Here is a 27,502-nt window from a genome sequence, read left to right on the forward strand (position 1 = left end):
CTTGGGCGCTAATGCGGCCCAGCAGTGGCAGGAGGGCAGGGAGCCTGATGGTTTGGGACTTCTAGGTGTCCAAGTCTCTGTCTCTCTTCATCTCTCCATCTCAGTCTCAGTCTCTCTCTCTTTCCATCGCTCTCCACCCCTCCACACTCCTATTTCTTGTTCTCTCCTTTTCTAGGGGCAGCGCTGGAGTCCCCGCCCAGAACCCTGCGGGAGCCCGGGGCGGGGTGTCCGGGGGCGGACCCCTCGGCACGGCCGGGCGGGGTTAAAGGGTTGGGCCGTGGGACGGCGCGGTCAGATCCCAGGTAGTGGCGCCGGTGGATCCGGATCGAGGGCAGGAGGCTGAGACCCGCGGGTGAGTGCGCGCGTGGTGAGGGCTGTAACCTGAGCGCGGCCGCGGCGCTGCGCTGGAACCCGAGGCTCGAGCGGTTCGGTGCTGGCGGCGCAAGGGCGAAGGTCTGCGCGCGGCGGCGGGCGTGGCGCAGCCGGCCACGGGGACCACCCCAGGACCCAGGACGGGGCTGCATGCCCGGGGCACTCGTGGGGAGAGGGGCACGTGGGTGTGTCCCCGACGTTTGCTGCATTTGTGAGTTTTTTTTTTTTTTTTTTTCTGTGTGCGCCTCGGAGTCCTAGGCGCATCCTTTTCTCTGGGTATCTGTGATGGGCAGGGGGCCTCCAAAAGACCCCTCTGGTGGTCAGGACATCCCAGATGGGTTCAAGCCCCTCCCTGGGACGCCTCTTTGGGGCTGAATGGGGATTCGCCCTGAGATTTCACCGCTGCACGTTGTCTTGACGGGGAGGTTGTAGTACATTCAACCGATGGGGTTAGGCTTGTGGTCCAACTGCTATCAGGAACCCTCTGCCCATCCATGCCAGACGCAGAGCCCCTCTATGAAAAGACGGTGTTCTTCTGGCCCCGAGAGTTGGCTCTGAGGGTTGTGTGAGGTCCTGGGGTTGGTCCCAAGTGATGTTCGTCTGATAGATGCTGGAAGGATGATGTTTTCTGGCCTCCCAGGGGCCTGGCCCAGCCTGGGTGTGCAAGTTGGCCGAGGCTGGCCACCTGGGGAGTCGAAGGCTGGAGAGGCCCAGGCTCAGGGCATCTCTCCTGGTTCATCTGCCCGCTCACCCCTCATTCATGCACTCATTGTGTGTCTCACCGCCCCGTAGGCAAAGGAGATGGCCAGGGCTGGCTGCGCACCCTAAATTCCTCCTACCCTGTGCCCCTTGCTCCACCCCTTATTTCTAGGTCCTGGAGCTGTGCCCAGCCAGGGCTGGCAGCATCAAACTCCTTCTTGTGTAACTCCAAACCCCAAAGAGAAGGAACCTCCCCAAATCTTCCCTACCACCCTCATTTTACAGGCAAGGAAACTGAGGGCCAGAGAGAAGAAGCCTGTGCCTGTGGATACCCAGTGCCCAGTGGGAGAGCTGGGATTTGAAAAAACAAGCCCTGTTTGACCCCAAAGCCCCGGTCCACTTTCCGATGTCCCCGGCATCACCAAACGGCCCAGCTTGGGTTTCTGAACAGTAACATTAACTCTGGCCTGGTGTCTGGCGGTGACCCAGGTTGGTATCTGCAGAGGGGCTTGGATGACTTGAGAGGCATTCAGGGAATGGGACCCATCTCTTCCTTCCTTCCTTCCTTCCTTCCTTCCTTCCTTCCTTCCTTCCTTTCTTTCTTTCTTTCTTTCTTTCTTTCTTTTTCTCTCTCTCTCTTTCTTTCTTTCTTTCTTTTTTTTTTGTTGTTGTTGAGACAGGGTCTCACTTTGTCACCCAGGCAGTATTGCAGTGGCATAATCATAGCTCACTGCAGCCTCGATCTCCTGGGTTCAAGCAATCCTCCTACCTCAGCCTCCTGAGTATGTAGGACTACAGGCATGCACCACCACTCCTGTCTACTTTTTGTATTTTTGGTAGGGATGGGGTTTCACCATGTTGCCCAGGCTGGTCTTGAACTCTTGGGCTCAAGTGATCCACCCACCTCAGCCTCCCAAAGTGCTGGGATTACAGGCATGAGCCACTGCGCCTGACTCATCTCTCCTTGTTGATAAAACTTGGACCTGATTCTCCAAACCCCAGATGGCCAGGTCACAATAATGAACGTGATGGCAGCACCAACAGTAATGAGAGATATCATTGATCAAAGGCTTACTATGTGCCTGGAAGATTGCAGCCCCATGAGGTGGGTAAATAGGGCTTCTGTCTTAATGGATGAAGAAATTGAGGCTCAGAGAGGTGCAGACACTCACCCGAGGTCGCACAGCAAAGAGGCAGACCTTTATAGAATCCTTTCTGAGGCTCTTGTCCAGGTGTGGCCACACTTGGGATGGTGGGCAGAAACAATTACAACCCTGCAATGGTCTAGATTATTAGTGGTTTTAAAACTTCTTTTTCTGCCAGGATCCCCTTTGGGCCAAGGAAATTATTAGCAAAAGGTTTGAATATGATCAAAGCTGCGATAGGACTGTCTCCTTTACCCCATTTGCCAACTTGGCCCTGCCCTCATTAGTCATAAATGACTCTGAAGCTCTTTCTCAGAACCTTAGAAATTTAGAGTGCTGAGTGGAGACTGAAGACCTAGAAGCCAGGCTGAGCGTGGTGGCTCAGCCTGTAATCCCAGCACTTTGGGAGGCTAAGGCTGGAGGATGGTTTGAGCCCAGGGCTTAGAGACCAGCCTGGGGAATATAGGGATACCATATTGTTGCCCAGGCTGGAGTGTAATAGTGTGATCTTGGCTCATTGCAACCCCTGCCTCCCGGGTTCAAGCTATTCTCTTGCCTCAGCCTCCTGAGTAGCTGAGACTACAGGCATGTGCCACCATGCCTGGCTAATTTTGTATTTTTAGTAGAGATGGGGTTTCTCCATGTTGGTCAGGCTGGTCTCGAACTCCCGACCTCAGGTGATCCTCCCTCCTCGGCCTCCCAAAGTGCTGAGATTACAGGCATGAGCCACCGCGCCCAGCACGATATTAATTTTTTTTAACAAAAAAATTAAAAAAAAATTAGCTGAGCATGGTGGCAGGCGCCTGTAGTCCCAGCTACTCAGGATGCTGAGGTGGGAGGATCACTCAAGCCCAGGACGGGGAGGTTGCAGTGAGCCAAAATCACACCACTGCACTCCAGCCTGAAGGACACAGCAAGACCATGTCTAAAAAACAAAACAAACAAACAACAACAACAACAAAACAACTTAGAAGTCCCCTCTCAGCTCCAGCCTTCTGGGGTCTGGCACTTTGGGGGAATATGTGAGTCTCTGGGGTAAGACAGCCCTCTGATGTTGAGGAAGCCAAGGTGGTACCATGAATCAGTTGGGACGGGGGCAGGCTGCCTTGACTACAGGCTTGGAGTGAAAAGGAGGGCTGGGATGTGGGGTGATGGGGCCAGTGTTGGGGTGCTCTTCCATCAGGCTCCTGGCTGGGTCCGTGCCCTCCACTCCTTCTTGGGAGCCCACACACCTTGTATAACAAGTCCTCAGTGGGTGAATGGCTGGGCCAACCTGACAAACCAGCGCGACCTGGGCGTGGGCCGGGATTCGGAGCCAGTCGCTGGCTTTCACCACCACCAGATAATGCGGGCCCCGGCAGGGCAGGGCCACCTCTGCCAAGGCGGGCCTGCTGGATGAGATCGGGGGCCGGTGTAGATAGGGAGTGGACATGCCAGCCGCCCACAACATTCTGAGGGTGTCACCTTTGAATTGCTCTCACTTCTATCAAATAGCAATAATAGGAGTAGTCATCATGGCTAACATTTTGTGAGCTACGTGACAAGGCCTTTCTATGCCTCATTTCACTGAGCCATCCCAAACAACCTTAGGGGGTAGGTCCTGTTATTATCAACCCATTTTACAGATTGGCAAAGGGAGGCTGATGGCAGGGACTGGGTTCACCCAAGGCTGCTAACCTAGGGAATAGGAGAGCTGAGATTTGAACCCAGGCCTGTTGAAGTCAAAAGCAAACATTAAATTAAATTAAATTAATTTTAGTTTTTGAGATAGATTCTCACTCTGTCCCCCAGGCTGGAGTGCAGTGGCAAGATTTTGGCTCATTGCAACCTCCGCCTCAGCCTCCCAAGTAGCTGGGGCTACAGGCATCCACCACCATGCCCAGCTATTTCTTTTTTTCTTGGTAGAGACAGGGTTTCATCATGTTGCCCAGGTTGGTCTTAAATTCCTGACCTCAAGTGATCCTCCCTCCTTGGCCTCCCAAAGTGCTGGGATTACAGGCATGAGCCACCATGCCTGGCCTGATTTTTTTGTTTTTTAGTAGAGACAGAGTCTCACTATGTTGCACAGGCTGGTCTCAAATTCCTTGGTTCAAGTGATCCTCCCATCTTGGCCTCCCAAAGTGCTGGGATTACGGGCATGAGCCACTTCACCCGGCTGATACCTTTCCTCCATTATCTAAACTCCATAGTTTACATTAGGATTCACTCTTTGTGTCATGCAGTGAACTAATGAATTTTTATAATTGATTAAATTTTTTTTGAATGGGTGACATGTGCTCATGGTATAGGAAACCAAAACGACTAGAAAAGTGGATAGTAAACTTAAGTTTCCCTTCCACCCCTGTCCCGAGTTCTTTCAGGCCCTTTCCAGAGGCTGCCACCATTTTTCCTGGGTCCCCAAAGCTTTTCTCTCTCTCTCTCTCTCTCTTTTTTGTATTACCATTTATTGGTGACAAACACTAAGTTTTACTTGCATTCCATGAGGAGAAAAACTCCAGTGTAAACAATGAATGGAGGCAGTACTTAACTCGCAAGGGTACCAGGCTTTCCATACGGACCACACACAGAGCCTCAGTGCACACACTTCTTTTTTCATTTTTATTTTTTTGAGACGGAATCTCGCTCTGTGACCCAGGTTGGAGTGCAGTGGCACGATCTCGGCTCACTGCAACCTCCGCCTCCCGAGTTCAAGCGATTCTCCTGCCTCAGCCTCCTGAGTAGCTGGGACTACAGGCGAATGCTGCCACGCCCTGCTAATTTTTTTTTTTTTTTTTTTTTTGAGACAGAGTCTCGCTCTGTCACCAAGGCTGGAGTGCAGTGGCGCCATCTCGGCTCACTGCAAACTCCGCCTCCCGGGTTCACGCCATTCTTCAGCCTCAGCCTCCCGAGTAGCTGGGACTACAGGCGCCCGCCACCTCGCCCGGCTAATTTTTTGTATTTTTAGTAGAGACGGGGTTTCACCGTGTTAGCCAGGATGGTCTCGATCTCCTGACCTCGTGATCTGCCCGCCTCGGCCTCCCAAAGTGCTGGGATTACAAGCGTGAGCCACCACACCCGGCCTAATTTTTTGTATTTTAGTAGAGATGGTGTTTCACCATGTTGTCCAGGCTGGTTGCGAACTCCTGAGCTCAGGCAATCCGCACCCCCCTCGGTCTCCCAAAGTGCTGGGATTACAGGCGTGAGCCACCGCACCCGGCCCAGTGCACACACTTCTGTGTACAGTAACACAACATCAAAAGCAACACAACTGTATAGAGAAACATAGGTCATTCTTTTCAGCCCTAATCGAGATGTAATTAATAGTATCGAGCACTCTGGAAAATCAGTCTGCAGTTTTATGTGAACTATATGGAGATCATATCCTGTAGTGTAGTGAAAGCTAAGTCCTCAAGAGCCGTATGTATAGACACATGATTTTTTTAAACAATATTTAAAATGGAGATCAAAGTTCATTTGTTTAAGTCCTGTTTGCATTAACAAAAATAAAAATAAAATAAAATGGAAGCAAATGATCATCTAAAGTTTAAAATTCCTAAATTGTCCAATTTATACAACTGTGGGAGACTTATTCAAGGTTTTTGAAAGTCCAGGATTGTTTCAGCTGAACCATAGGGCACATAATTTGCATCACTGAAATGGTGCTGGGTTAGTCAATGAAATAAAAATGTCTAACTACATACACGTGGATATGATCTTTGCCGGTTAGATTATTGATAAAGTCAGTCTCAGAAAAGTTTCCAAACTGTGCGATATAACTAGATACAGCTGAGAAACTCTCAAATGAAAATTTTATATAGTGTCGTCGGGCACGGTGGCTCATGCCAGTAATCCCAGCACTTTGGGAGGCCGAGGCGGGTGGATCACGAGGTCAGGAGTTCAAGACCAGCCTGGCCAAGATGGTGAAACCCCGTCTCTATTAAAAATACAAAAACTAGCTGGGTGTGGTGGCCCAGCTACTCGGGAGACTGAGGCAGACAATTGCTTGAACCTGGGAGGTGGAAGTTGCAGTGAGCCAAGACTGTGCCATTGCACTCCAGCCTGGGTGACAGAGTGAGACTCTGTCTTGAAAGAAAGAAAGAAAGAAAAAGAAAGAAAGAAAGAAGGAAGGAAGGAAGGAAGGAGGAAAATTTTATATAGTGTCATATCAATAAAAAGGAAATAATGAAATTAAGAATACAGATCACTGTTGGAAGAGAAAGCAGTGGTGATGGTGTGGGTACTGCAGGAAGTGGTGGGGCCGTAGCACCCTAGAAGTTAGGTCATGCTGAATAGGAAGCATTTGACTTTCTCTGGTGCTTTTAGCTCTGGGGCTGGTTGAAGGCCTCTCTCTGGTGTGGCTGTCCGGGGTTTGTCCCAACTAAGCCAGCTTGAGAAGGGGTCATGCTTTCAGTTTCTTCTTTCACATGGGAAAAAAAAGACCAAACAGGAAGGTGCCCAGGGCGTGGATCTGCTGGTGCCCCAGGAGAGCCAGCTGGCTGGGCAGCCCTTCTTCCCCAAAGGCAGCTGGTATTGCGTAGGGACAGCCAGGTCACCGAGTGGCCGTCACAACAAACCCCAGCACAGTCCAACCCGGCCACAGCCACCTCCTCTGTTGTGTTCCCTGCTGCTGCCCACATCCTTTACCTACCGTGTCTCTCGGCCCGCTAGAGGTATCAGAAATTCCAAATTTTCAAAGCAGTTTTAATATTTTCAGTGTATATGTTGGGATTTTATAATGGTTCATGGCCAGAAAAGGTTCAGCACCTCCCACACACAGACATTGATCCATTTCCTGTTCTTGGCATCTCTGTACTTTGTTGGTCCAACTCAGACAGCACCTTTAAGGTGTTCAGTGCAGCTGGCCAGGCACGGTGGCTCACGCCTGCAATCCCAGCACTTTGGGAGGCCAAGGTGGGTGGTTTGCCTGAGGTCAGGAGTTCAAGACCAGCCTGGCCAATATGGTGACACCCCGTCTCTACTAAAAAGTACAAAAATTAGCCAGGTGTGATGGCGCATGCCTGTAATCTCAGCTATCCAGGAGGCTGAGGCAGGAGAATCGCTGGAACCCGGGAGGCAGAGGCTTCAGTGAGCTGAGATAGCACCACTGCACTCCAGCCTGGGCAACAGAGCGAGACTCTGTCTTTTTTTTTTTCTTTTGAGATGGAGTCTCACCCTGTCACCCAGGCTGGAGTGCAGTGGCGCGATCTCGGCTCACTGCAAGCTCTGCCTCCCGGGTTCACGCCATTCTCCTGCCTCAGCCTCCTGAGTAGCTGGGACTACAGGCGCCCGCCACCACGTCCAGCTAATTTTTTGTATTTTTAGTAGAGATGGGGTTTCACCGTGTTAGCCAGGATGGTCTTGATCTCCTGACCTCGTGATCTGCCCGCCTTGGCCTCCCAAAGTGCTGGGATTACAGGCACGAGTCACCGCGCCCGGTCGAGACTCGGTCTTGAAAAATAAAAAAGAAAAAGAAAAAGATGTTCAGTGCAGCCATATCATAGCAGGACTCAACATCCTTGCCAATACTATGTGTTAGATATAAGGGAATAAGTACATTCTATGTCTTTGTACTTTAACCAAGATATTTGTACTAGACATGCTCACAGGCACATAGTACATTCTACGTCCTTGTACTTTAACCAAGATATCTGTGCTGGATGTGCTCACAGGCATGTCCCAGCTCGCAGCCCATGCCCTTTCCTTATTTGGAAATATTATTGCTTTTCTAAGTCCTTTTGCAAGCAACTTCCTCTTTTCCTTTGCTCTCTATTGCCTTTACCTATTTAGGAAAGTTTTAAATTATTAGCCAGTCCGGTTTAATTTAGATTGTGAGGTCTTGCTCCAGCCAATGGAGACAGGACACAGTAGCAAGGACAAACTGCATAAGGGATAAAAATTGCTTCCCTCCTTTGTTCAGGTGTGCTCTCACCATTATTCCATCTGCAAGGAGCACCCTTTATGCAGAAAGTAAAATTGCCTTGCTGAGAAAACTTATTATCTGAATGCTGATTTTTACTTGCAGTACCGAGGAACAAGCATTCTGTTTCTGAATAAACATTTTACTTATAACACTATGGCTTATCAGAGGCGGCTGAGAGGAGCAATGGATAAGAGATACAAATTCATTCTTGTTGTTTTTGGGGAAGTCTTTGTATTCAACCTGGAATCCCTGGACTCTGGAAAGATAGTCCACTTGCTCAGAGGATCTCATGAGAGGTCAATGGGGTACATGGCCTGAAGAGATGTTATTCTTTTTTTTTTTTTTTTTTTGAGACAGAGTCTGTTGCCAGGCTGGAGTGCAGTGGCGCGATCTTGGCTCACTGCAACCTCTGACTACCTGGGTTCAAGCGATTCTCCTGCCTCAGCCTCCCAAGCAACTGGGATTACAGGCACGCATGGCTGATTTTTTGTATTATCAGTAGAGAAGGGGTTTTGCCATGTTGGCCAGGCTGGTCTTGAACTCCTGACCTCAGGCAATCCGCCCATCTCAGCCTCCCAAAGTGCTGGGATTACAAGTGTGAGCCACCGTGCCCGACCTCAAATGATAATTCTAGGGTTTCCCCACAGTGGCTGCACTATTTTTTTTTGTGGGTGCCAGACAGAAGTGTTCTTGTTTGAGGGACAGGAGAACCCCAGCTGTGGAAAGTATAGGACTTCCCCAATGTACCATTCATGGTGGTCTTCCTATGGGCATCTGGTGGACCTCTTGTCATGATTCCCATTTTGTAGTGGAGAAACTGGAGGCTTCCAGAGAGTGTCCCAACTGGGGACTCAACAACATGTGGTCCTGCCTGGGGGCAGAGCCAGGGGTTGTTTGTCCTGGGAAGGACTTCAGCCCATGCCTGGTAGGGGGACGGGGAGGTGAAGCGGACACAGGGCTCCACAACTCCCCTCTCTCACCCTCCCCAGGCACCCATCTCCCCATGTACGCAGCCACCTGGAGCAGGGATCCCTCTCTAGGGCTGGCACCTTCTCTTATCCCAGTTCTTTCCCATTTCATTCATTCCAGAAGACATTTCCTTTGTTGAGATTTCAGCTGGGATTTTCCTGGGTGCGGGTTGGGGGCTCTAGCTGTGATTTCACTCAGAAGTCTTCCAGCTCTCTTTAAGGCTTACTGGGAAGATGGAGTGAATGATAGTGAAAATCATCACACATAACAGGCACTCAATGATTCTTTGGAGAGTGATCTAGGGGAGGTGGCTGATTGCGGTGCAAAGGAGTGGACCATCAGGGCAGAGCTGGGGTTGGAGGATGAGGAGCTGGTGTGGGCACAGCTGAGGAAAGGAATGTGGATGGAGGGAACAGAATGTGCAAAGGCTCTGAGATGGGAAGTTGCTTGGCCTGTGGAAGGAGTGGCCTGGAGCGGCCCGAGGTGAGCAAGTGAGGAGGAGGGTGGTGGGAGACAGGGCTAGAGGCGTCAACAGGGGTAGGCCATGTAGGTTGTTGTGGTCCACGACAAAAAGTCTAAATTTAGCTGGATGAGGTGACTCATGCCTGGAATCCCAGCACTTTGGAAAGCTGAGGTGGGAGTATTGCCTGAGACCAGGAGTTCAAGACCAGCCTGGACAACATAGCCAGACCCCATCTCTACCCAAAATTTAAAAATTAGCTGGGCATGGTGGTGCATGCCTGTAGTCCCAGCTACTGGGGAAGCTGAGGTAGGAGGATCTCTGGAGCTCAAGAGTTTGTGGCTGCAGTGAGCTATGATTGCACCACTGCACTTCTGCCTGGGTGACACAGCAAGACCCTGCCTCTAAAAGAAAAACCGTGATAAAGGGCCGGGCACGGTGGCTCACGCCTGTAATCCCAGCACTTTGGGAGGCCGAGGCGGGCGGAACACGAGGTCAGGAGATCGAGACCATCCTGGCTAACACGGTGAAACCCCATCTCTACCAAAAATACAAAAAAAAAAAAAAAATTACCTGGGCGTAGTGGCAGGCGCCTGTAATCCCAGCTACTCAGGAGGCTGAGGCAGGAGAATAGTGTGAACCCGGGAGGCGGAGTTTGCAGTGAGCCGAGATGGCGCCACTGCACTCCAGTCTGGCGACAGAGTGAGACTCTGTCTCAAAAAAAAAAAAAAAAAAAAAAGAAACAAAACAAAACACAGAAAAAAAAAAAAAGAAAAACTGTGAAAACAAAAGAGTCTAAATTTCATTTAGAGCAAAGTGGGGAGCCATGGGAGAATTTTGAGCAGGGAAGGTTCATGATCTGATTTAATTTGAGGAAGATCCCTCTGGCTGTGTGTGCAGAATGGACTTCTTGCAGGGAGAAAGGATGGAACTCAGGGGACCAGTGGGAAGGGGCCACTGCAGTGCTGGCCTGATGTGGGTTGGGATGATGGGGATGGAGAATGATGAATGCATTCTGAAGATGTTTAGGATGGACAACTAGCAGGACCCGGCAACAGATTGGATGTGGCTGAAAGGGGGAGGAAGAGGGTGAGGTGAATCTGAGAGTCTAGGAGATGCCCCCCGGGGGATGTTCAGGAGCTGGCTGGACCTGGCAGTGCTGGACACTGAGACATGGGAATTGCCTTTGAGATAGGATTTCTGAAACCACGGGAGGGGTGAGATCCTCAGGATGTGGGCACAGAGGAAAGGGGAGACAACGTGGCTCTTAGAAGCCCCAACATTTACAAGCTGGGTGAAGAAAGACGGGCTCAAAGCAGACTGAGAATGGGAATTTTTTTTTTTTTTTGAGACAGAATCTCACTCTGTCGCCCAGGCTGGAGTGCAATGATGCGACCTCAGCTCACTGCAACCTCTGCCTCCCAGGCTCAAGCGATTCTCCTGCCTTAGCCTCGCGAGTAGCTGGGACTACAGGCGCCCGCCACCATGCCCGGTTAATTTTTGTATTTTTAGTAGAGATGGGGTTTTGCCGTGTTGGCCAGGCTGGTCTCGAACTCCTGACCTCAAGTGATCCACCCGCCTTGGCCTTCCAAAGTGCTGGGATTACAGGTGTGAGCCACTGTGCTCAGCCAGAGGAGGGGACTTTTTGAGGCTGAAGTGGAGGATGGGCAGGAGTGAGTTCCTGAAGGGCTTTGGATGCCAGGCTGAGGGGAGTAGGGAGCCATGGAGGGTGTTAGAGCATGGGAGTCACAGGCTGTTAGAAAGGGGATTGTGGTGGCTGGAATGGGACTGAACTGCAGCCACGTAGCTCCTGGGGGTGGATGTGATGATTCATGTGACCCCTGTTGGCTGAATATGTTGACTCCCTCTCAGCACTTTTGGGCCTGCCAAGATGGTAACACCCACCCCACACCCCCTGACCGGGCTGCAGACGAAAAGGTCACACTGGTGTGGACCCAGAGATCATCTTTTTATAGTCGCCCCCAGGTACAAACAGGGAAACTGAGGACCAGGCCACATAGCCAATCGGTGAGGAGGCAGACATAGAATCCAGATGTTCATCGTGTATGTTTGTGTCTGTGTGTGTGTGCGCGTGCACAAGTACACGCATGCATTTAAAAAGAAAGTCTCAGCCAGGCGCGGTGGCTCAAGCCTGTAATCCCAGCACTTTGGGAGGCCGAGGCGAGCGGATCACGAAGTCAGCAGATCGAGACCATCCTGGTTAACACGGTGAAACCCCGTCTCTACTAAAAATACAAAAAAAATTAGCCGGGCGTGGTGGTGGGCGCCTATAGTCCCAGCTACTCAGGAGGCTGAGGCAGGAGAATGGCGTGAACCCGGGAGGAGGAGCTTGCAGTGAGCTGAGATCGCGCCACTGTACTCCAGCCTGGGCAACAGAGCAAGACTCCATCTCAAAAACAAAAAAAAACAAAAAAAACAAAAAAAAAAACTAAAAACAGAAAGTCTCTTTCCCTTTTTTCGCTGTTTTTTTTTTTTTTTTGAGACGGAGTTTTGCTCTTGTCACCATTTATTGGTGACAAACACTAAGTTTTACTTGCATTCCATGAGTAGAAAAACGCCAGCATAAACAATGAATGGAGGCAATACTTCACTCGCAGGGGTACCAGGCTTTCCCTACGGACCATACACAGAGCCTCAGTGCACACACTTCTTTTTTCATTTTTATTTTTTTGAGATGGAGTCTCGCTCTGTGACCCAGGCTGGAGTGCAGTGGCACAATCTCGGCTCACTGCAACCTCCGCCTTCCAAGTTCAATCGATCTCCTGCCTCAGCCTCCCGAGTAGCTGGGACTACAGGCGAATGCTGCCACGCCCTGCTAATTTTTTGTCTTGTTTTGTTTTGTTTTTTGAGACAGAGTCTCGCTCTGTCGCCAGGCTGGAGTGCAGTGGCACGATCTCGGCTCACTGCAACCTCCGCCTCCTGGGTTCAAGCAATTCTCCTGCCTCAGCCTCCCGAGTAGCTGGGATTACAGGCATGAGCCACCACACCTGACTAATTTTTTGTATTTTTAGTAGAGACGGGGTTTCACCATGTTAACCAGCATGGTTTCGATTTCCTGACCTCATGATCTGCCTGCCTTGGCCTCCCAAAGTGCTGGGATTACAAGTGTGAGCCACCACGTCCAGCCGTGATCGGCTTATTTCACTGAACAGGATGCCCTCAAGGTTCAACCCTGGTGTAGCATGTGTCAGAATGTCCTTGCTTTTGAAGGCCGAATAATATTCTATTATATGGATGGACCCTATTTTGTTTATACATTCATTTGTTGGTGGGTACTTGGGTTACTTCCACCTTTTTTTTTTTTTTTTTTTTGAGACGGAGTCTCGCTGTGTCACCCAGGCTGGAGTGCAGTGGTTCGATCTCAGCTCACTGCAACCTCCTCCTCCCAGGTTCAAGCGATTCCTGGGCCTCAGCCTCCCCATTAGCTGTGATTACAGGTACCTGCCACCACACCTGGCTAATTTTTTGTATTTTTAGTAGAGACGGGGTTTCGCCATGTTGGCCAGGCTGGCCTCGAACTCTTGACCTCAGGTGAGCTGCCCCCTCAGCCTCCCAAAGTGCTGGGATTACAAGCATGAGCCACCCTGCCCAGCCTACTTCCACGTTTTAGTGATTATGACTTGTGCTGCTCTGAACATGAGTGTGCAAATACTTCTTCGAGACACTGCTTTCAATTCTTTGGGGGTATATCCCCAGAAGTAGAATGGATGGATTATAGGGTAATTCTATGTTTAATTTTAATTTTTCTTAAGATACAGGATCTCCCTATGTCACCCAGGCTGGGGTGCAGTCGCACGATCATAGCTCACTGCAGCCTCGAACAACTGGGCTCAAGCAATCTTCCCATCTCAGCCTCTAGAGTAGCTGGGATCACAGACATGCACCCCACGCTCAGCTTGTTTAATCTTAAAAGGAACCACCAGTGGCCGGGCGTGGTGGCTCACGCCTGTAATCCTAGCACTTTGGGAGGTGGAGGTGGGTGGATGGCCTGAGGTCAGGAGTTTGAGACCAGCCTGGCCAACATGGTGAAACTCTGTCTCTGCTAAAAATACAAAAATTAGCCCAGCATGGTGGCGGGTGCCTGTAATCCAAGCTACTCGGTAGGCTGAGGCATGAGAATTGCTTGAACCCAGGAGGCGGAGGTTGCAGTGAGCTGAGACTGTGCCACTGCACTCCAGCCTGGGCAACAAAAGTGAAACTTTGTCTCAAAAAAAAAAAAAAAAAAAAGGAAACACCATATGGTTTTCCCCAGTGCACAACAGTTCCAATTTGTTCACATCCTCAACCACACTTATTTTCTGTTTTTTGTTTCAGTTGCAACCATCTTAAGACTGGTCATGTAGTCTGTATTTTAAGTCATAATATCCATCCCAATTGGGATCTCCAAATCTGATGATGACCCACCTAGCTGTTTTCCCAGGAAGTGTTAACTAATAAAAATTTCACTTCTGCAGCTGGGCGAGGTGGCTCACACCTGTAAATCTCAGCGCTTGGGAGGCAGAGGTGGGAGGATTGCTTGAGCCTAGGAATTTGAGATCAGCCTGGGTAACGTCATGAGACTCTGTCTCTACAGAAAATAGAAAAAATTAGCTGGGCATGATGGTGTGCACCTATAGTCCCAGCTACTCTGGAGGCTGAGGTGGGAGGATTGCTTCAGCCTGGGAGGTTGAGGCTGCATTGAGCCGTGATAGTACTCTTTAGGGTCACTATTTAGCCTGCGTGATAGAGTGAGACCCTGTCTCAAAAAGAAATTTCACTTCTTTATTTTTATTATTTTTATTTTGTTTCGAGATGGAGTCTCACTCTATCGCCCAGGCTGGAGTGCAGTGGCACGATCTCAGCTCACTGCAACCTCCGCCTCCCAGGTTCCAGCTATTCTCCCGCCTCAGCCTCCCGAGTAGCTGGGATTATAGGCGCACGCCACCACGCCCAGCTGATTTTTGTATTTTTAGTAGAGATGGGGTTTCGCCATGTTGTCCAGGCTGGTCTTGAACTCCTGAACTCAAGTGATCTGCCCACCTTGGCCTCCCAAAATGTTGGGATTACAGGTGTCAGCCACTGCACCCGGCCAACACATTTCACTTCTGCATGGAAAATGTGGTTTGGCATTGGCTGGCAGAAGACCTAAGTGAGGCGTGGTGGGGTGGCTCACGCCTGTAATCCCAGCAATTTGGGAGGCTGAGGTGGGCGGATCACTTGAGGTCAGGAGTTCAAGACCAGCCTGGCCAACATGGTGAAACCCCGTCTCTATTAAAATACACAAAAAATGATTAGCTGGATATGGTGGCAGGTGCCTGTAACCCCAGCTACTTGGGAAGCTGAGGTGGGAGAATCGCTTGAACCCAGGAGGCAGAGGCTGCAGTGAGCTGAGATCGCACCAATGCACTTCAGCCTGGGCAACAAGAGCAAGACTCTGTCTCCAAACAAAAAACAAAAAAACTCACAACAACAAGATCCCATGAGAACTCACTCACTCACTATCTGGAAGACAGCACCAAGGGGATGGTGCTAAACCATTCATGAGAAACCACCCCCATGATCCAATGACCTTCCACTAGACCCCATCTCCAACACTGGGGATTCCAGTTCAACATGAGGTTTGGGTGGGGACACAGATCCAAACCATATCAGATTCTCTGAGATGAGGCTGGTACTGCCCACAGCATGGTGGTGCACGGCGGATGACAAGCCCTTCCTGCCTGCTCATTGTTTTATTAACATTATGGTTACCTAACTGCTTTGTTTTGGTTCCTTAGGAGCTGGCCCTAAAGCAAGGACCTGAGTGCAAGTAATTTTTTTGGGAAGTAATCACAGAAAATACCAGCAAGGAAGAAGACAGTGAACCCAAAAGAATTGAAAACAGGTACTCAGATAAATACATGTACACACATTTTCAGAGTAGCATATTTCATAATAGCCAAAATGTAGAAACAGCCCAAATGTCCGTCCACAGATGAATGAATAAAGAAAATGTGGGGCCAGGTGTGGTGGCATGCACCTGTAGTCCCAGCTACCCGGGAGGCTGAGACAGGAGGATCACATGAGGCAGGGAGGTCAAGGCTGGAGCGAGTCGTGATCATGCCACTGCACTCCAGCCTGAGTGACAGAACCAGACCCTGTCTCAAAAGAAAAAAAAAAAAAGGAAATGTGGAATATCCATACAATGGAATATTACTTAGCAGTACAAGGAATTAAGCTCTGATTGATGCTACAATGTGGATGAACCTCAAAAACAGGATGCCGAGTGAAGGAAGCCAGACACAAAAGGCTGCATAGCATTTAATAGATTTATATGAAATATCCAGAATACTTAAATCCATAGAGACAGAAAGCAGATTAGTGGTGCCAGGGGCTCCAGGGAGGGAGAATGGGAAGTGGCTACTAACAGGGATGGGGTTTTGTTTTGGGATAATGAAAATGTTCTGAAACTAGCTGGGTGAGGTAGCTCATGCGTGTAATCCCAGCACTTTGGGAGGCCAAGGCGGTAGGATTGCTTGAGCCCAGGAGTTCGAGACCAGCCTGGGCAACATGGCAAAACCCTGTCTCTACAAAAAAATACAAAAATTAGCTGGGCCTGGTGGCATGCACCTGTAGTCCCAGCTACTTGGGAAACTGAGGTGGGAGGATTGCTTGAGCTGGGGAGGTTAAAGCTGCAGTGAGCTGTGATCGTGCCACTGCACTCCAGCTGGGTGACAGAGGAGACCTTCTTTCAAAAAGAAAGAAAGAAAGAAGGAGAGAGAGAGAGAAAGAAAGAAAGAAAGAGAGAGAGAGAAAGAAAGAAAGAAGTCCTGAAACTAGATGGAGGTGGTAGTTGCATTATATGTAAATGTACTCAATGCCACTGAATTATTCCCTTTAAAATAATTAATTTTGTGTTATGCGAATCTCATCTCAACTGAAAAAGAAGAAAAAGAAAAAGAAAGAGGGGGAAAGGACGTGGCCAATAGGGAGTTTCCACTGTGGGCAGCTGGAGTTTAATCTCATTGGGGAAGCCTAGAGTGAGTGTGGAACCTATATCTCAGGGTCATTGCACCCAAGGGGTGAGGGAGCTGGGGTATTTATCCACCAGTGAGCCTCAGTCATTGGTTGAGAGCTGCTCCTTTGGGAGGGGTGTCTTGGTTTCCCAGCCTGACCGGCTATGCCTGGGCAGAGAATGCCCTATGGTAGAGAAGTCAAGAGGATGGCCTTGTAAAAGTCAAGGCTGAGAGCATACGAGCAGGGCCCCGAGTGCATCCATCTGTCCAGCTGGTTGGAGATCACGGCTGGGGGATGAAGAGGTATCCCTGGTGTCTGGAACTCACGTGTGCTGGGAACCTTCTGTGCACTAGGCACACCACGCCTTACCCCATGGGTCATCGTCTTGTGCATGGCACCGACCCCCTGACCCTGTGTGTCCCCAGGATGCTGCCCATCACAGACCGCCTGCTGCACCTCCTGGGGCTGGAGAAGACGGCGTTCCGCATATACGCGGTGTCCACCCTTCTCCTCTTCCTGCTCTTCTTCCTGTTCCGCCTGCTGCTGCGGTTCCTGAGGCTCTGCCGGAGCTTCTACATCACCTGCCGCCGGCTGCGCTGCTTCCCCCAGCCCCCCCGGCGCAACTGGCTGCTGGGCCACCTAGGCATGGTAAGTGTGGCCAGGCAGGACTGGGCTGGGCTGGGCTGGGCAGGTGCAGGGTAATAGGTAAGGATGGTGGGCCTGCTGGCTTCCCACAGCCTCCCAAGAATCTGGTTGGGGCTAGCAGCAGATTTGTATAATGGGGTATGAGGCTGAGGCTCAGAGAGGGCAAGCAGTTTACCCAAGGTCACACAGGTGGGAGGAGGCAGAACTAACTTTAAAGATGAATTATTTTGGGAGGCTGAGGTGAGAGGATTGCTTGAGGCCAGGAGTTTGAGACCAGCTTGGGAAACATAGTGAGACCCCGTCTCTACAAAAAATACAAAAATTATATGGGTGTGGTGGTGCACACTTGTAGTCTCAGCCACTTGGGAGGCTGAGGTAGGAGGATTACTTGAGCTTAGGAGTTCGAGACCAGCCTGGGAAACACAGTGAGACCCCATCTCTATAAGAAAAATTACAAAAATTAGCTGAGTGCAGTGGTACACACCTGTAATCCCAGCTACTTGGGAGGCTGAGGCGCGAGGATTGTTTGAGCCTGGGAGTTTGAGGCTGCAGTGAGCTATGATTGTGCCACCGCATTCTAGCCTGGGTGACCTAGGGAGACCCTGTCTCTCTAAGGAAAAAAAAAAGAACGCTCTCTATAATTTTATAGCTATCACGGTACGATAGGTACCTTTACCTTTGGAGTTTGGAATCCCAGGGCAGGGTTGGAGGAGGAGAGGGGAACACATCCTATTCCCAATGTGGTTCCACTCTTCTCCCTTGAATGCTGTGGTCCCAGGTCAGGACTCTTACCCTTTTATTGCATTGAATTTTTTTTCTTTTTGAGACAGGGTCTCGCTATGTTGCCTAGGCTGATCTTGAACTACTAAGCTCAAGCAATCCTTTGGCCTCAGCCTGCTGAGTCCTTTTTAATTTTGCAGATATGTGCCAAGTATTTTTTCCAGGCAAATATTAACTCATTCAGTTCTCTTGACAATTCTAGGAAGTAGGTCCCATGACTAGCCCTATTTTGCATGGAAGATTACTGAGGCACAGAGAGGTTAAGTAGCTGACCTTAGGTCACACAGCTTGTAAGTGGCAGAGCTGGGGTTCAAACCCAGCCTGTCAAGCTCCAGCCTCCTTGATCTCAGTTCTACCCTCTGATGCCTCTAGTTTCTGTAGTTAGTTTCTAGATGAGATAGGCTAGACTTTTCCTTTTTTTTTTTTTGAGACGGTCTTTCTCTGCCACCTAGGCTAGAGTGCAGTGGTACAATCATGGCTCACTGTAGCCTCTACCTCCTGGGCTCAAGGGATCCTCCTGCCTCAGCCTCCCAAGTAGCTGCGACTGCAAGCCTTCAAGCGCATGCCCCCACGCCTGGCTAATTTTTGTACTTTTAGTAGAGACAGGGTTTCACCGTGTTGGCCAGGCTGATCTCAAACCCCTGACCTCAAGTGAACCACCGTGCTCAGCCTCCCTGTTTTTAGTTCTACTCTCTGATGCCTCTACTTTCTGGATGAGATAGGCTGGACTTTCCCTTTTGGACTTTTCTCCTTCATTTCTTCCATCCCTTACCTCTGCTCAGGCCTTACCCTCTACTGCTGGTCCATGGTCCAGCCCCCTCCTTGAGTTCCTACCTCCAGTTTCATCCCTTCAGTCCATCTCCCATCCTGGCCCCAGAGGGATTCTTGGATTGAACCACATCCCTGCCCCTGCTCACACACCCTCCATGGCTCCCTATTGCCATTCAGAAAAAGGCTGGTGTTCAAGGCCCTTTTGGCTCCAACCTCCATCCTCCTCACTTGTTCCACCATCCCTCCCTAGCTCCATAGAATCACTTCCCACTCCTGTAACAAGGCTCCCACCTCCAAGGCCTTTGCCAAGACTGTACTCTCTGTCCAGGTATCCTCTCTGCTAAATCAACTTCTACTCATTTTTCATGCCCCATCTCCAGTGCCTTTACTCTAGAAAGCCCTCTCTGGGTTTGATGGTTGTCCTAGAGGGAGTGGCCAGGCTCTAGTGCCTGGAGGAGTTGGCCAGGGCCAGCTCTAAAGCCCAGCCTTGACGTTGTCCTGCCCAGCTCCTGGGCCCATGGGGGCTGGGTGAGGCTGCAATTGAGCCCTGGGTGTGGACATGATCAGGGCTGAGCCTGACGGGGAAGGAGACACAGGAGCTAGAAAGGAGTCATTTGTTGGTTGAATCATTTGGCAATTGCTGAGCCTTATCACCGGCTAGGCACTGGGTTAGGCTCCTTTGTAGCTGAGCTCTTCTCTAATTCTCATAGCCTGTGAAGTGGGGATGGATCTGTCCTATTTCATGGATTCACACTTTTATGGATTTGAGCACAGAGAGGTTAAGTGGCTTGCTCAAAGTCACATAGCCGCTGAGGGTGGGTTTGAACTTGGATTTTTCTGATGTTGAGCCTGAAGCTTTCCTGCCTCATACAGCAGGTGAGGAAGTGCAGTTTTGTAGCTAGGTGGCCTGGGTTCAGGTACTAGCTTTGCAGATGATGCCAAAGCTTGCCCATATTCCTCTCAACCCATTTTTGGATGCAGTGGCCTGACGTCCAGCTGCCAGCTCCTGCATTCTAGGGGCTGTCTCTGGTGGCTGGAGCCCACTCTGCAAGTGAAATAAAGGCTGGGCACAGTGGCTCACACCTGCAATCCCAGCACGTTGGGAGGCCAAGGCAGGAGAATTGCTTGAGCCCGGGAGTTTGAGACCAGCTTGGGCAACATAGCAAGACCCAGTTTTTACAAAAAAAATTAAAAATTAGCCAGGCTTGGTGGTGCATGCCTAGAGTCCCAGTGCCTGTCCTGCCACTGTCGCTTCTGTGAGCTTGGGAATTAACGCCCCCAGGAGTGACCCTCAACCAATGACTGATGGGCATTGGTGTATAAATACCTCAGCTCCCTTGCCCTCAGGTGGAGTGACTCTGAGATGCAATGCGCTACTCTGTCCTCCAAAGCTCCCCAGTGGGACCGAGCCCTGGTTGCCCTTGGTGGTAATTTCCTTGACAACTCATCCTTTACTGGTGGTCTTCTTCCCCTATCTCATGACCCATGTTTTTGGGGATCATGCCCCAAATAAACTACCTGCCCTAGAACCCTTGTCTCAGGACTTCCTTCTGGGGGAGCCTCAACCAGAACAGTCACCTACTTAACTTGCAAATTCAGAAAAACCATTCGACCTTGCTGAACAAAATAAAATGAGGAAAATAATAGCAATGGTCTCATAGGGTTCTTGTACTGATCAAATATGCCAGTACATGAAAAGTCTCTACCACAGTGACCAACACAGTGCAGGCACCTGTATGTGGTAAAGATAACAACAGTAGTAACATCTTATTACTCACATAGCAAGTACTTGATAAATGCCAACCATGATCATTATTGTGTTTATCATTACTATTTTTATTTTTATTTTTTAAGAGACAGGGTCTTGCTCTGTCACCCAGGTTGGAGTGCAGTGGTGTGACCATAGCTCACTGCAGCCTCGACATCCCAAGCTCAGGTGGTCCTCCTGCCTCAGCCTCCTGAGTAGCTGCGACTACAGGCATGTCCCACCAAGCCTGGCTAATTTTATCTTCTTTTTTTTTTTTTGAGGTGGAGTTTTGCTCTTGTCGCCCAGGCTGGAGTGCAATGGCATGATCTCGGCTCACTGCAACCTCTGCCTCCTGGGTTCAAGCGATTCTCCTGTCTCAGTCTCCTGAGTAGCTGGGATTACAGGCGCCCACCACCAAGCCCAGCTAATTTTTGTATTTTTAGTAGAGACGGCCTTTCACCATGTTGTCCAGCCTGGTCTCGAACTCCTGACCTCAGGTGATCTGCTTGCCTTGGCCTCCCGAAGTGTTGGGATTACAGATGTGAGCCACTACACTTGGCTACTATTTTTAGCTATTGAACATCAGCCATGGGTCAGGCCCATGCTGGGGCTCTTGCTTTGTTATTTCATGAATCCTTTCTACTGCCCTCAGAGGGAGAGTTGATTCTCCTCCATTTTTTTCAGATGAGGAAATGGAGGCCCAGGGAGGTGCAGCCAACTGCCTGAAATCATAATGTAGCACTATTGGTCTTGTTTTGAGACTACAGGAGGTGGCAGGAGGAAGGCAGTGGGGGAAGCTGGGGCTGGGTACCTCCTCATTGCTCCTCCCTTACCTCTTGCAGTACCTTCCAAATGAGGCGGGCCTTCAAGATGAGAAGAAGGTACTGGACAACATGCACCATGTACTCTTGGTATGGATGGGACCTGTCCTGCCGCTGTTGGTTCTGGTGCACCCTGATTACATCAAACCCCTTTTGGGAGCCTCAGGTACGTGGGCTGGGCCTCTGAGCTATGGTTGAGTCCTCAACTCCCAGAGCCTATCTGAGATTCTAGGCAGGTGGGATATCCAGAGGAAGGGTCATTTGAATAGGGCTTTGAAGGATGAATAAGAGTTTGCCAAAGCAAGAATGGCAATCCAGATTGTGAGAACAGTATGGGCAAAGATGTGGCAATGACTAAGAGTTCCAGAAACTTCGAGGGAATGTCCATCCATCTGGCAGTCAGAGCCAAGCACGTTTGGATAGGCAGTTGTTCCCTATGGTTTTGTTAAGTAAGTGTTACTCAATCCCTGGCCATGGCACACCCATCATTTGGTTCTGACATTCCCATTATGGCCAGGACTCTTGGTGACTCAGTCTGCAGCCTGCTGTCATCACTTGGGCTGACTGACTGGCAGGGAGGGAGATGTGGAAGAATTGCTTCTTCCTCGTGCAGTCCACACCTATCTCAAGATGTGAGACTCCCAAGTCTGCTTGGCAAGCTCTTGCTCAGCCTTCAACACCCAGCTCCAATGGCTGCCTCCTCCAGGAATCTTTCCCTGGCTTCCCAGACGGACCTATTCTCAGTCCTAACCCTTTGGACCTGGGTATGTCTGTGTCCAGCTCTATCTTCCTCATGAGCGGGACTCTGGATCCTCAGTGTGGCCTTGTGTACCTGGTGTATTAGTCAGTTCTCACGCTGCTATGAAGGACTACCCTAGACTGGGTAATTTATAAAGGAAAGAGGTTTAATTGACTCACAGTTCTGCAAGGCTGGGGAGGCCTCAGGAAACTTACAACCATGGCGGAAGGGGAAGCAAACACGTCCTTCTTCACATGGCAGCAGGAAGGAGAAGTGCCAAGTAAAAGGGGGAAATTCATCAAATCTCGTGAGAACTCATTCACTGTCATGGGAACAGCAACATGGGGGTAACCGCCCCCATGATTCAATTACCCCCCACCGGATCCCTCACATGACACATGGGGATTATCGGAATTATAATTCAAAATGAAATTTAGATGGGACACAGCCAAACCATATTACCTGGGCACCTCCAGAGGTATCGGGACATCTGAGAGAACTCTCAAATGAACCAATGAGCTCCAGTAGGTCAGGCATGGTGGTTCACATCTGTAATCCCAACACTTTGGGAAGCTGAGGCAGGAGGGTTGCTTGAGGCCAGGAGTTTGAGACTAGCCTGGGCAACACAGCAAGACCCTGTCTCTCGAAAAAAATAAATAATTACCCAGTGGCAGTGATGTGCACCTGTAGTCTCGGCTACTTGGGTGGCTGAGATGGGAGGATCACTTGAGCCCAGGAGTTTAAGACCAGCCTGGGTAATCTAGCAAGACCCCATCTGTACAAAAGCATTTAAAAATATTAGCTGGGTGTGGTGGTGCATGCCTGTAGTCCCAGCTACTCAGGAGGCTGAGGTGAGAGGATTGCTTGAGCCCAGCAGATGGAGGCTGCAGTGAGCTATGATTGCACCACTGCTGTACTCCAGCCTGGGTGACAGAGCAAGGCTTAGTCTCTAAAAAAAAAAAAAAAAAAAAAAAAAGTGGGAGATTCCAGGAATTTTAGGATCTCTGTCCCAGCTTTGCCTCTACAAACACGCATCTGGGGACCATCTCCAGGGCTGCCACCCAGGAGCTGTGAAAGAAGCTGCCATCTTCCCCTTCCGCAGCTATTCCCTCTCAATGCCTTGTTGTCTCCCGTTATTACATTTGTGAAGGGCTGACGATCCCTATTGAACTAAGGGGAAAACCTAGACCTTGGGAGGGAGAAGTGACTCTTCTGAGGGATGAATACCAACTTGTGGGAAGAGCCCTGGGCCAAGACTGAGGTGGGTTGGCTTCAAATTATGGCCTTGGCACATGCTTGCTGTGAGACCCCAGCCATTTATCTAGCCTCTCTGGATCTCAGGTTTTGATCTGTAAAATGGGTGCAGTTGTGAAGCCTGAATAATATAATGTGGATAAGAGGCCACTTGCAGTGGCTCATGCCTGCAGTCTCAGCACTTTGGGAGGCCATGGCAGGAGGATCCCTTGAGCCCAGGAGTTCAAGACCAGCCTGGGCAACAGAGCAAGACTCTATCTTTACAAAAAATTTAAAAAATTAGCCAGGTGTGGTGGTGCGTGCCTATAGTCCCAGCTACTTAGGAGGCTGAGGTAGGAGGATTGCTTGAGTCCAAGAGGTTGAGGCTGCAGAGAGCTATGATTGTGCCATTGCATCCAGCATGGGCAACAGAGTGAGATTCTGTCTCTAAAAAAATTAAAAAAAAATAATATGGATAGGCATTAGTAAGGGCTTCTCTTCTGCCTTTTTAATATAGGTTTTTCTTTCTCTTTTCCTCCTTCCCTTTCTTCTTCCTCCCTCTTCTCCTCCTCCTTCTACTTCTCTCTCTACTCCTCCTCTTCCCCCTCCTCCCTTCTCTTCTTCTTTCTCTCCTCCTCCTTCTACTTCTTTCTTCTTCTCCTTCTTCTCCTTCTCTTCCTCCTTCTTCTCCTCCCCATCCCCCTCCTCCTCCTCCTCCTTCTTCTTCCTCTTTTTAGACAGAGTCTCACTCTGTCACCCAGGCTGGAGTGCAGTGGCATGATCTCAGCTCACTGCAACCTCTGCCTCCCGAGTTCAAGTGATTCTCCTGTCTCAGCCTCCCAAGTAGCTGAGACTACAAGTGTGCACCACCACACCTGGCTAATTTTTGTATTTTTTTTTTCAGTAGAGACAGGGCTGCACCATATTGGCCAGGTTGGTCTTGAACTCCTGACCTTAAGTGATCCTCCCGCCTTGGCCTCTCAAAGTGCTGGGATTACAGGCGTGAGCTACAGCGCCTGGTCTCTCTTTTTTCTCCTTCTTCCTCCCTCCTCCTCCCCCTCAGAGCATCAGTTTCCTGAGCACCATCCTGCCTGGTTCTGAGACTCCAAACAGACCGAGGAGTAGTGCCCCAGCAGGGGCTGGCATGTAGTAGATGCTTAAGCCTCTTGCCCTCCCCTCGTCCAGTGGAGGGAGGGGATGTTCTGTGTACCCCATCAGAGAAGCCAGATAGGGAACTCCAGGATGGAACAAAGGGTGGGGCTGTGAGTCAGCCTGGAGTGAGGCCTCTTGGCCCCAGGGTGCCCCCACCTGGAATTACACAGATCAGGCTCCAGTCACAGACACCACCCTGGATCAGGACCTCCTGGGGCCACACCTGGGAGTAGCTTGCTGTTCTGAGCTTGGAGCTGCACAGCCCTTGAGCCTGGAGGAGGGCCCAGCTTCTGTTGGAGCTTCAGTTTCCCCATCGTCTTATGGGCCTTTGGACTAGGAAATTTTAATGAGAGAAAGTAGATAAACATGCTTTATAGAGAACATGATGATATATAGACATATAATTGTAGCTTGCTTTTATATCATCTTTTTAAAATGGAGGTGAAATTCATGTAACATATAATTAACCATTTACTAGTGAACAATCAGTGGTATTTAGTGTATTCACCATGTTGGGCAACCACCAGCATTCTCCAGTTTCAAAATTTTTAGTCACCCCATAAAAAAACTCTGTACCCATTGAGTAATCACTTCCCATTTCCCTCCTCCTCCCATCCCCTGGTAACCTCGAATCTGCTTTCTGTCTCTATGTATTTGCCTATTCTGGGTACATCATAGAAAGAGAACCACATAAAATGTGATCTTTTTGTGTCTGTTTTCTTTTACTCAGCATAATGTTTTTGAAGTTCATTCACGTTGTAGTAGGAATCAGTTTCATTCTTTTTTTTTTTTTTGAGACAGGGTCTTACCCTGTCACCCAGAGGCTGGAGTGCAGTGGTGTAGCCATAACCCATTACAGCCTTGAAATCCTGGGCTCAAGTGATTCTCCTCCTGCCTCAGCCTCCCGAGTAGCTGGAACTGCAGGCACGCACCACCATGCCCAGCTAATTTTTATTTTTATTTTTGTAGAGATGGGGTCTTGCTATGTTGTCCAGGTTGGTCATTAGGGCTGAATTCATTTCACTGTATGGATTTTTTTTTTTTGTTTATCCATTCACCTTTTGGCTGTTGTGAATCATGCTACTATGAACATATGTGTTCAAGTTTTGGGGTGGACATATGTTTTCATTTCTCTCTTGGGTAGATACCTAGGAGTAGAATTGCCAAGTCATATGGAATTCTGTACTTAACTTTTTAAGGAGCCACCTTGCTGTTTTCCACAGAGGGTGTGCATTAATTTTCTACTAACAGGAAACCCAACTATTTATCTCACAAGTTCTTGATGCCAATAAATAATCATTTTAACCATAGTAATAAAAATAGCCAACAGTTGGTCAATTATTCATTTACCTACGCACGTATTTAATGAGCATCTACCATGTGCCAGGAACACAAGAGCTTGTTGAGTCGTATAGGGATGCCATGAGGCAAGATTGTTCTATTTTCTCCTTTGGCAGTGGTAACATGTCCAGGCTTACATATCTAGTTAGTGGCAGGGCTGGGATTTGAACCCAGACCTGGCTGGCCCAGAACCCAAGCTCTCAAACATAGTGATATGCAGCTTTCTGAGCATGAGTTTCTCCATGCTGGCACCATGTGGGGGTATTTCGTACACCGTCTCATCCATGGTAGGCATTACCATCTCTCCCTCTTTTTTTTTTTCTTTTCAAAAACATTTTTGTAGAGACAGAGTCTTGCTGTGTTGCCCAGGCTGGTCTTGAACTTCTGGGCTCAAGTGATCCTCCTGCCTCTGCCTCCCAAAGTGCTAGGACTGCAGGTGTGAATCATTGCACCTGGCCTACCATCTCGTTTTTGCTGGAGGGGAAAACTGGTGAGGAACGTGGACACAGACTTTCCTGGCATTGTGGTCAGAGTTGGAGTGGAAAAGGAACCTGAGGATGAGAGAGCAATGGTTCAGCTGAGAAGGGGGTTTGGAGAAGGCTTCCTGGAGTAGGTGTCAGTGAAGCTGGGCCTCGAAGGATGCCTAGGAGTTTGCCAGAGAAGGAGTCCCAGATGGAAGGTCCTGCCAGTGCCTTGATGCAGATGTGTGAAAATTCCAGGGGAATTCAGGTGATTTAGGGTGGCTGGAGTGAAGGTGATATGTTGGGGGGAATAGGAAATGAGACTGACAGTTAAGCAGGAACTGGACAGCAAAGTGAATGAACTTGTACTTTATCCTGGGAGTGATAGGGAGCCACAGGAAGTATTTGAACAAGACAGCTATTGACCAGATCTTGGTGTCAGAAAGATCCCTGTGGAGCCTATCTTGGAGTCCAGAGCACAGAGAGGAGAGGAGTGACTAGAATCCTGCTTTCCTCTTCAATGCTGCCTCCTCCAGGAAGCCTGCCCTGACTTCCAACAGCCGTTTTTCTGAGCCTTCCTTAGCACCTAGCACACTTTCTACCTTCTTGGTAATTGCATGGTGTGTCTCTGCTTCCCCTTCCTGCCCCACTCAGGAGCTCCTCCAGGGAGGGCATAGAGCTGAGCCATCTGTGGATCCCCAGCATCACCCAGCTTGGGTTGGGCACAGAAAGGCAGCAGAAGAGGTGTGATGAATGGGGGGATGAGTGGGCTGATGATTGTGTAGGCAATTGGCCAATTCCTAGGGAGTGTGTCTGTGTAGGTGGCTGAGTCGCATTCAGGTAAAAGTGATATCACTCGAATTTCAGATACTTCCTTCCTGGGCTTCTGCCCATTCAGCCCCAAATCTGTTCAGTATATAGGAGGAGGATCCATCCATCCATCCATCCACTCATTCATCCATCCATCCATCCACTCATCCATCCATCCACCATCCACCCATCCATCCGTTCATCCATCCATCCATCCACCCACCCACCATCTATCCCTCTGCTATTCATCCATCCACTTATTTATCCATCCATGTACTCATCTGTCCCTCTACTCATCCATCCACCCATTTATTCTTTCATTCATCCATCCTTGGATTGACTTATTTATTCATTTAATAAAAATGTATCTAGCATGATATATCAGTAATCAACATGAACCCTCCTGTTAAGGTGCTTATAACTAAGTGGATACAATCCAGAGTGACTGCTGGGTCAGGGGTG

General features: G+C 49.5%; 1 protein-coding gene across 1 annotated transcript in view; it reads left to right on the forward strand.

Annotated features, from left to right (window-relative positions):
- The first annotated feature begins 213 nt into the window (after positions 1-213).
- Positions 214-27,502, forward strand: part of CYP4F22 (cytochrome P450 family 4 subfamily F member 22) — a 43,758-nt gene continuing 16,469 nt past the window's right edge. The window contains exons 1-4 of the mRNA XM_004060202.4: positions 214-352; positions 15,322-15,428; positions 16,966-17,188; positions 21,326-21,470. Coding sequence (XP_004060250.2) covers positions 16,967-17,188; positions 21,326-21,470 — 367 coding nt within the window. The 5' untranslated portion in view covers positions 214-352; positions 15,322-15,428; position 16,966. The remainder of the gene's footprint in view (positions 353-15,321; positions 15,429-16,965; positions 17,189-21,325; positions 21,471-27,502) is intronic.

The sequence above is a fragment of the Gorilla gorilla genome, chromosome 20, assembly GCF_029281585.2.
Source record: "Gorilla gorilla gorilla isolate KB3781 chromosome 20, NHGRI_mGorGor1-v2.1_pri, whole genome shotgun sequence".
NCBI lineage: Eukaryota > Metazoa > Chordata > Mammalia > Primates > Hominidae > Gorilla > Gorilla gorilla.